At 38.9% G+C, this 10,186-nt stretch overlaps 1 protein-coding gene across 1 annotated transcript in view; it reads right to left on the bottom strand.

The window, feature by feature from the left end:
- Positions 1–10,186, bottom strand: part of LOC103603673 (serine/threonine-protein kinase 3-like) — a 125,674-nt gene that overhangs the window by 61,397 nt on the left and 54,091 nt on the right. Inside the window, exon 3 of the mRNA XM_008588244.1 lies at positions 7,230–7,358. Within this exon, the coding sequence (XP_008586466.1) occupies positions 7,230–7,358 (129 nt within the window). The remainder of the gene's footprint in view (positions 1–7,229; positions 7,359–10,186) is intronic.

The raw sequence follows: 10,186 nt of genomic DNA, 5'->3' as shown, positions 1-10,186 counted from the left end.
TGTTGCCCCCGTACCGGACCGGGGACCGGCAACGGGATCGCAAGCCTCGGTGTTGCTCCCGCGCCTCGCTCAACCAGTGAGCGGGAACCGGTCTATACGTGGGATCCGAACCCTCGGACAGGAGCGCTGCCGCGCTTCCCAAGCGGCGCACCATCCAGTGCGCCACCGGGCCGGCCCATAGATTTCTCACTTTTAAACAGAGGTAAGCAGTTACGACTTTGAAAATTCCATTGGATGGAGAAACAATAAAGACACAAGTAAAATTACAGACTACACCAGGAAGCAGAAGAGAAACAGATGCCTTGATGAGTAGGGTGGCAATCATGAGCCACGTTCTATGTCTTTCTCCTAGGCATCTCCCTTCCATTTCATTCTCCTGTCCTATTAATTACTTCCCTTCCCCTATTTAACCTTCAACCCAATGAAATGACATATCTTCCTCTGTTTGTTTTTTGGCTTCCTCTCATCTCATGCCTAATGATCACATCCTTTCCATTCCTCCATCTCCACTTCACAGCTCAAACTCTTTACCCCAACAGTCTTCCACTAGTATTACAACACAAAACAGAAATACACAAAAAGAGAAGCGGAAAAAAAAAAAAAACAGAGGAAAAAAATGGAAAAACCACTACAAACTCTTCTTATCTATTTGTACCTTACATAAATACTATTCATGGTACAAGTCACATGAACTGAATCATTACATTTAAGCTTCTTATAGAAATTCAAATATTCTATTCACAATAGCCAACATGTAACAACCTAAATGTCCTTCAATGGATGAATGGATAAGGAAAATGTGGTGTACATATATACAATGAAATACTATTCAGACATAAAAAAGAAGAAAATCCTGCCGTTTGCAGGATTAAAAAAATATTAAAATTTTTTAAAAATATTAAAATTAAAAGGTGACTTTTAAAATATTAACTTGAAATTCATCTTAATTGAAGAAAATCATGTATTGCTGAAGGCATATTTTTTAAAGTCCTCTTATTATGACCATGTGATAATTAAAATATTAAAGAAATGGCTTTTTATTATATAATTTCCATCAACATCCTACCACAATCTTTACAGGGGTAATATAAATAATGCTTTTAAAAAGGCAATATGAATATTCTCCTATGAGAAATGAATTCTTTACAATAGAAATCTCAGTCACAGCTATTTATATCTTACCCACCCAAAACTGAATAAACATACACATGAGCTGATACAAATTGCCAAAACCCATCACTAACCCTCCAAGATGGTGGTTTTCAAACTTCTTTCTTTTTTTGCCTCAGAAACAGTGTTCAAATGGAATCTTACCCAGAAACATGAGCAAATAGAAAAGATAAGAGGAACTTCTCTAGTAGATGAAAGGGAACGCTCAGTGACACTCTGAGCAGGCCAGCTGGAAATGCTCTATTCTCCTATGTGGCTTGTCTGTCCACTTTGTCCAGAAAATCTAACTCATCCTTCAGCTTAGGTATAACTCCCTGGGGAAACTTTCCCTGAATCCTCAATTGTGAGGTGTGAGATATGTCTTCCAATCCACATAGTTCCCCCATATTACCCCATCACAGCTCTTACCACAATATATTGAAACAGCCTGCCCATTCATCTGTCTCTTCCATCTGACTGAAAGTCCCTCTAAAGCTTTACATCATTTATTGTTACATCTCTTGTGAGCAGCACATGATAGCTACACTCAGGAGTAGGTATTCAATATATATTAGTTGAATGAGTAAATAAGTGAATCATTGTGTGCTCTGATTCATAACAACACATTTTTCTTCACTCAGGTATGGGAAGCTCTTTTTCTAGAGTATAAGTGCCAGGAAGGAAGGAGCTGTGCAAATTGTGGTACCCTTGTACCCACAGTACCTGGCACATATGAGGGTACTTCAAAAAGTTCACAGAAAGATTCATATTATCTTTTAATTCTATTTTTCCATGAAAATATTTTGTAGTATTCACAAGTACTGCTGACCAGCTCTTGCCTCCACCCCTGGAATGCCTTGAGAATGCTTCACTTCGAACTGCTGGAATCTTTTTACAGATACTGCTTTCTTCAACACTGGCTCTAGAGTCAGTAAATGTGTTCTTACAGCATCTCAGTCATTAACTAGCTGTGTGGTCTTGTGCAATTCATGTAAAATCTATAGGTCTCATTTTCCATATCTGTAAAATAGTTTTTAAATATGCTTTAGCGCCAGAAGCCTTTTCCTCAAATAAAATCTTAGAATGAGCCCCAATATATAAAAAAGATACAGCAATAACATTCTGCTCAATTCTTCACTGTTTGGAGAAAATATCCCTAAAACTATCTACTTAGAGCATAATACAATTTGAAAAACACTAAACTAGCTGACCTACAAATGTCTAGTCTAGCATTGATATCCTATGATTTATCCATTAAAAAATATTTATTTAAAATCTACTCTGTACCAGGCACTGGACTAGACATTGAAGATTCAGCAATAAACAAAGTAGATGGGCTCCTTCAAATAATTATACCAAAAGGCAGTATTCACCACATGTTTTAATATTCACTAAAATGAACAAAAAAAGATCAAAACCCTCCCTCTGGTCTCTTTATAGAGTTTAGAAAGCAAGAAGATTTGCCAAATACCCAAATAGCTCAATATATTAAGAAAATATTGGGCCGGCCCGGTGGCGCACTGGATAGTGCGCCGCTTGGGAAGCGCGGCGGCGCTCCCGTCCGAGGGTTCGGATCCCACATACAGACCGGCTCCCGCTCACTGGCTGAGCGAGGCGCGGGAGCAACACCGAGGCTTGCGATCCCGTTGCCAGTCCCCGGTCCAGTGCGGGGGCAACACTGAGGGTTGCGATCCGTTGCCGGACACGGAAAAAAGACAAAAAAAAAAAGAAAGAAAATATTTAGGGCCAGCCCCATGGCTCACTCGGGAGAGTGCGGTGCTGTTGGCACTGAGGCCGTGGGTTCAGATCCTATACAGGGATGGCCACTGCGCTCACTGGCTGAGCGTGGTGCGGATAACACCAAGCTGAGGGCTGCGATCCCCTTCCGATCGAAAAAAGAAAATATTTAAACTTCAGAAATGCATATCTCATTTTCTCTAAACAAAATTTCAGTGTCTCATGTGGAAATTTTTTCAATCTGTACTATTTTCTTCCAAATCATTTTCATGCCAATTTCTCAATATCACATCTACATTAATACCAGTAATTAGTAGTTAAAACATAATGCTTTCTTCTGTCATTTCCTGGCTTATCTTTTACTTGCTCTATCTTTTAGCATTTTTAGAAACTTTCAATGAACTAATTTTTTTAACCAACAAAATGTTTTAATCCTTCACATTTTCATACTTATAGTATGAATTTGAGGGTGAAACCTAAAAGGCAGGAACCATTTCTTATCCATATTCGTTCCACCATTTATTTCATTCAATAAATGTTTGAAAAGTACCTACTATGTGCAAGTCATTATACTGTCAAGTGGTACAAAAGTTCTAGATCTATTCACATTTTCTTCTCCTTGTATTCTATACTTTTCTTTCCCCTCAAAAGTTTAAAGTGTGAAATGAGAATAAGGACCTGATTTCCCTAGGGTTTTCTCAATCTGTAACGCTTTTCCCTGTACTCTTCATACATATCATAACCATTCACTCATCAACCAAAAGTTCAGTGGTAGACACTGCTAGGAAATAAAAATATAATTTCTTCTCTGAAGGAACGAAGAGAAGGATAAAGACAGTGAAAACATTTCAGAAGGAAAATTTACAAGACTTAGTGTCATCAGAACTATCAGAAAAAGGAATAAAGATGATTCTCAGTTTTGTTGCTGGAAGATTAAATAGACGATGATGCCATTAATACAAAAGGAATTTGAAACACCTGTCTGGAACAATTAAAAATTTGGTTTTAAATGTTAAATGTGAAATTCCATCGGATATTCCAGTTGAGCTGCCCAGACAAGAATCAGAAGTATTCGTTAATATTCGAGTAACCACTATGTGGTTAAGATCCAAGAACACTGAGTAAGGAATTTAAGAGTCAGGTGACAGAGAACGCAAGTAAACGTGTGCTTAAAAGAGAAACTCGGATCCAAGAGATTGAAGGCACAAGTGCTGGCCAGAACATTTAGGACCTTGTAAGCCATCCTTATAAGACTGGATTTATCTAGGCAATGGGTTTTAAACAGGTAACGGCTTGATTAGATTTGCATTTTAGAAAGATCACTCTAGCTTCAGGAAAGAAAATGGGCTAGAGGAAGCAAAAATGAAAGAGAGAGTGAACAAAGAAGACGCTGTTGCAGAAATCTGAATAAGAGCTGACAGGTTCCAAGATGCATAAAGGTTAGGAGAAGAGATATATAATAGGTAATATTTGAGACCCTGTCTTTTCTTGACAATACTCAATTACAATCTCCAAACTACAGCACTAGTCCCTGAACTATTTTTAATAATAAAATAATAACAGTATCAGGCAAGTATTAAGCACACTTGAGAGGTCCAGCACTATGCTATACTCAATCTTTCCTTTTCTGTATCAAACTGTGGGAACTACATTCTCATCAAGTTACCAAATTAATAGCCAGGTCTGGGAAAACTCTGCAATTACTTACTTTGATCTGGGGGCTGACGAATTTATTATTTTTTCTATAACCACTTAAATTTCAAGTTACACAGCCTTTATGGAAAATATGTAACATAACCTAAATACATAGCATAACCTAAATAAAAGCAAAATTGAACAATCCAAGCAGCAAAGTTCCTCTAGAAACTTCATTAGCCAAAAGGCTTATTGTTGGGCCACATTACGGTGCTCTTCCACCATGAGGAACTTTCCCGTATTTAAAAGTAAGGACAACCTAAGACAGGGGCTGCACCCTATTCATAACCTGGCTGTGTGATACTCAGTGACGGGTAAGATCTGGAAACACAGACAACCTAAGACAGAGGTCACACCTTGGTATACAAAAACAAAAGGGGGAGATGTTGGGCCACATTACGGTGCACTTCCACCATGAGGAACTTTCCCGTATCTAGTTTCTGTTTCTTGATATAAACAGGGCGGTAGCCATGTTGCAAGCAAATCACGAATTTGCCGCCGCCATTTCATGCAAGCCAAAACGCACGTAGCTAACTGCTCCCTCTTCCGGGGTTTTGTGACTCGGCACTTTTTTCCCGCTCTACCGTTACCCGTCCCTCTACGATGTGGCCGCCCCTGATTGGGTAATAGTTTCCCCACCCCACACTCCCTATATAAGCCTCTGTTCCCTTGTAATAAACAGAGTTCCGGCTTTGACCGCTCTCCAGGCTCGGTGTTCTTTCTTTGTCCCCGGGGCCGAAGCGCAGAGGGGATCGGGCCTGCGACACTCATCATCCCGCTCAGCCCCATAAGAGGTTGCCGCCGGCTGGTCCGGGGTCTCTTCCAACCCGGCTTTGTCAGTCTCCGGCAGTGGGAGAACCGACAGCTTATAATACATAGATCTTACACACTGTTAAGAGACAAAGTATCCCATGGACCTCTTACTAATACAGCCCTGATTTGATTAGGAGTGACGTGTCCAGATTCCCCAAAGTCACCAGCTCTAAGTAACCATGTGATACAATTCTGACAAAATAAGACATAAGCTGAGGACTTCTGGGAAAGCCCCTTCCTGCTTCTTCCTTTCTTTCTCCTGCCTGGAATATAAGCATAAGGCTAGGGCTGGTGTAGCCCTATTGTAGCCATGACATAATACACATGAAGACAGAGGCCATATGCTAAGAAAAGAAGCCTGAGACACAGATGTTACTTTGTTGCTACTGCACCAGCCTTACCTTCAGACCTTTTGTTAAGAGAGAATAATAAATCACTCTTTGGTTAAGTAACTATAGGCTAATAAACATAATCCTAATTTATACACTCTGCATCCCTTATAGAATAAAGACCAATGTGAAGGTTAATTCTAGGTGTAGACTTGATTAGATGAAGGAATGCTGAGAAACTTGGTAAAGCTATCTTTTTAGGTGTGTCCATGACGGTGTTTCCAGCAGAGATTAGTACGAAAGCCTGATTGGACTGGGTGGAAAACACCCATCTTCGATGTGAGTAGGAACCATCCAACCCACTGGGGTCCCAGAGAGAACAAAAGACAGAGAAAAAAGGTGAAGCTCTCTCTCTCCACTGGAGCTGGGATACACTCTTCCTGTCCGTGGACATGAGAGCTCGAGACTCTCCAGCTTTGAGTTCCAGGACTTAGACCAAGGACACCATCGGCTTCCCTGGTTTTGAGGCCTTCAGCCTTGGACTGAGTCACGCTAACGGAATCCAGTGTGCAGACGGTCTATCGTGGGACTTTTCTTCACAATCGCATGAGGTAATACCCGTAATAAATTCCCCCTCATATATTTATAACATATCCTATTAATTCTGTCTCTCTGGAGAACCCTAATACAACCAGGCTACTTAACACTGCATACAAGACCCTTCATCATCAGCTCCATTCATGTATCCAACCTCACTTTACACCAATCTGTCCCATACTTCCCACTCGAATAATTCTAAACCTTGTCAGAACAGCACATACCAGTAAGCTGTTTTTCACCTCTCTAACCTGTAATTTTCTTTTCTCTCCCTCATCCCTGTATCTCTACCAAATTAACTCTTCCTCAGCATTCCAGACTTCCTGACACCACTGGCTGAGGAAGGTGCCTTGTTTCCTCCTTCTCACATCACCGCATGCACCAGTAAGTATCATGGCTGTGCCATACGTTTACGTGTTTGTCTTCCCAACTAGACTACCAGCCCCTCAAGCAGAAAAACAGCATCTTTAGTTCTTTTGGAATTCCTAGATCTTGGCACAGTACCTGGCCAACTGGAGATGCTCAGTAAATATTTGCTGAATGAATTAGAAATACATAAAACATGACTTTTTAATTAATAAAAACGATTATATAATATAGAATGTTAAATGACCCCCCCTTAACATTAAAAAATCATTTTCACCCATAAATTTGTCCTAAAAATAGAAAAACTGCTCAAGTATTTTCTTCACCACATGTTCCTTTATGTTATAACATCGTTTCTGCTTTATAAGCAAAGAGTTGTAAGTCATAAGGACAATCCTACAAAGCTGTCCTTACCTTCCTTGAAGGATTCGTCTCACTTCCAATGGGAAGTCAGAAAACTAAACAGATGACCAAAGAATACATTTTATATCATTAACAAGACTCATGAAACAAAGGTAAACAAAAAATAAAATCTCTTCATACCTGTCACATTGCTGCATTATGGAAATTTCTTTGATTATTTCTTGAAGATCTGACTCAACAGGTACTTGTTTGATTGCAACAACTTGACCAGATTCCTTATGTATTGCTTTAAATACACTTCCATAAGACCTAAAAGAAATGAAGACATTATTCTTTTTTCCTATCAAACATTCTAACTATTAGATAAGAAGTCTACTATGAGTTTTTGTTTATAGCCTTTTCTAGTTTAAAATACTATTTAAATGGCAAAAAATCAAAGTAAATAAATAACAATAAGTAAAGTTAATGAATTATATCTTATCTTTATTGCTTCGATTATAGACTTAAAATCATCAGTTTAATGCACGAGTATAATGAGTTGCTATTTTTCTTATGAATGAAAGAAATAGACTTACGGTTTGTCAACTCAAACAAAGGCAGCATTAAGAAGATATAAATGGAAATTTAAAAAATGAAATGTAGATTAAAAATAGCCAAAGTCTAAAGTTGGAGAAAAGACTGATCTCAAGCAAAAACAATCCCCAGAATACCAATGTCCCACCCCTGTTCAGAGTACTTAAGAACAGTTGAAACTCTCAGCTGGAGACCACATAACACCAAAGTTAGAGAAGCAGGGAATCTCCAGCCATCCGTTTCTCTCTGAGTTACAGATCCAAGGTCTCCTCAAATTCTCCTTTCACTATCTTCTTCCCCTCAAGAGAAAGACCACCCACTCACAGGTGGATAAAATGAGGGAAAGGACCTAGTGGTCACTTGTCCAAAAACTGTCTTTTCTACAACTCTTGAAACGTTGCCAATTAAATATTCTTGTGTTTTAAAAAGCAAAAACAATGAGGGAAGAAGCCATGTATGAACTAGAAAACAAAGTTGAAAATTACTGCCATTTACTGAGTTCTTACTATAAGTTAGGTACTATGCTAGGTACTTTACATGCATTATTAAATTCAACCCTTTCAATCATGAGGAAAAATACTATTGTTGTCATTAAGATGAGGAAACAGACACTCAGATACCAGTAACCAGCAAGTCCAGAATTCAAACACATTCTGAATTAAAAGCTTATGCTCTTCTTACTATTTCTACAGAAGAGAAAGAAGAGCAAGCTACTGGAAGACATGGAATGTTTCCCAATATTTGGAGTCTACGCAGAATCACTTTCAAATTTACAATCTTTGAAAATAAGTGAAAAAGTGACAAGTAATAAAGCAACTACTTCAACAAAATGACTTTTATCCTATCCTCTGTTTCTCTGGGCTCTCTGAAGTAATTTAATTCAATCTGATACCCAAAGTCACCTGTGGATGTGTGGGGGTGGGTTTGTGTGTAACTCCTTTTAAAAGCCACAAATATGTGTACACTGTGTATAATCATATATGTATGTGTGTATACTCATATATACTCATATTCCTTTTTTTCTCCCCTCAATTCAGTGCTAAATTATCTACTGTCAATTATGCAACTCCATTACTCCTTTCTAAGGACTCCTCAGTACTGCAAAAGAGAAGCAGAGAATCCAATTTACCAGAATCCCCTTCCCTGAATGCAAAAAGTTAAGGAAGAATCATTATTCTCCAGATGTGCTCGTAACAAATGCATTAGCAGCTATGAAATGCACAGTGGCTTCCTGCTGAGCTTGTGATAACCACCACACTACTGCAGACTGAGATAGTTGGTGGGAGCTTCTCAAAGATTCTTCAGGATTCTAGCAGATTCCAAGAGAGCTTCTGAGAAACACCCATTTCCGTTATTCAGGCTGAGATCTTCAGTGTTGTCTTCTCCAACCTTCAGCATCTTCCATGACCTTTGCATCTCTGGCCCTATTCATTCGAGCTCCTAATTTTATACTCAACTCTTTGCACCCAGAGTATACAGACTAGCTTTTCTTTTCCTGACCCACTATCAATACAGTTTTTTATAGAGGAAGTGGTTTCAAGGAAAAGAACCTAAAAGATGGGAATCTTGAATTAGTTCTTTCTTAGATCTGAAGACAGTCATTACTTCAAGACAACAGACAAACAGAATATTGATAGTGTATGGCATTCAGTAGGAAAATGGTTAGTTAAATTAAGACCCTTAGTTGCTTGGAGTCTAGGTAAGAATTTAGAAAACCAAGTAGCCGTATCAATAGAATGTACAGTGAAAACAGAGTAAAAGAACTACAGAGTGGCCTGCTGCCTCTGCCTGCACTGGCAAAGTTAAAGAACAAATATAAGATCAGGGCTTAAATACCCAGCTTAAGACTGGGAGAACCAGAATGCCCCAAAAGAATTTAATTCTTATAGACACAGGGTTGAGATTTCTGAAAATCAAACTCAAAGTATAATCTCACTGGAAGATGAATATGTAACAAATTGAATTCACATCACCACCAGGTCTGTAATGTTAAATATAAGGCATTTAACAGTAAAGAGAGGTATCCAGAGAACTGGTATTAGAACATTTAGGTAGTTTCTCATTAATCTGAGTATCCTGAACCCAAAGCCTAAAAAGGCTTCCTTGCTAGCAAAAGCAACCCTGCCCTCCTGTATGATAAAATTAGCCTCACAATGCCTGAAGACTCTATAATAACCTCACCTGAGGCAGTCACTTTTCAGGACAATGTAGGTCATCCTCCAGACAACTCCACCACGGCCTCTCATTGTTTCCAGACCTATAATTACACTCAAATCCCCACAGATACCAGAGGGATGAGTATAAAATCTAACCCAGGAGTAGCTACTATTCACACAAAAAAAGTTGTAAGAGTCTGCCAATTTTTATCAGCAGAACCCTAAAGAATGTGTGGGAATGGATTTCAAGATTTCTAGGGAGAAAGGAATTTATTAATATGGTTATAAGATCAGAAATTACAGACTCAGTGTGTCTATTCAAACAGTTGGGTGTGTCCCTTACAGTTTCCTCAGCTAGTTAACTGAAACCTGAACTCAACAGCGACCTACTTTTACTGAGATGCCAAG

The sequence above is a fragment of the Galeopterus variegatus genome, unplaced genomic scaffold, assembly GCF_000696425.1.
Source record: "Galeopterus variegatus unplaced genomic scaffold, G_variegatus-3.0.2 Scaffold4737, whole genome shotgun sequence".
NCBI lineage: Eukaryota > Metazoa > Chordata > Mammalia > Dermoptera > Cynocephalidae > Galeopterus > Galeopterus variegatus.
This window is presented reverse-complemented; position numbering and strand designations above follow the sequence as displayed.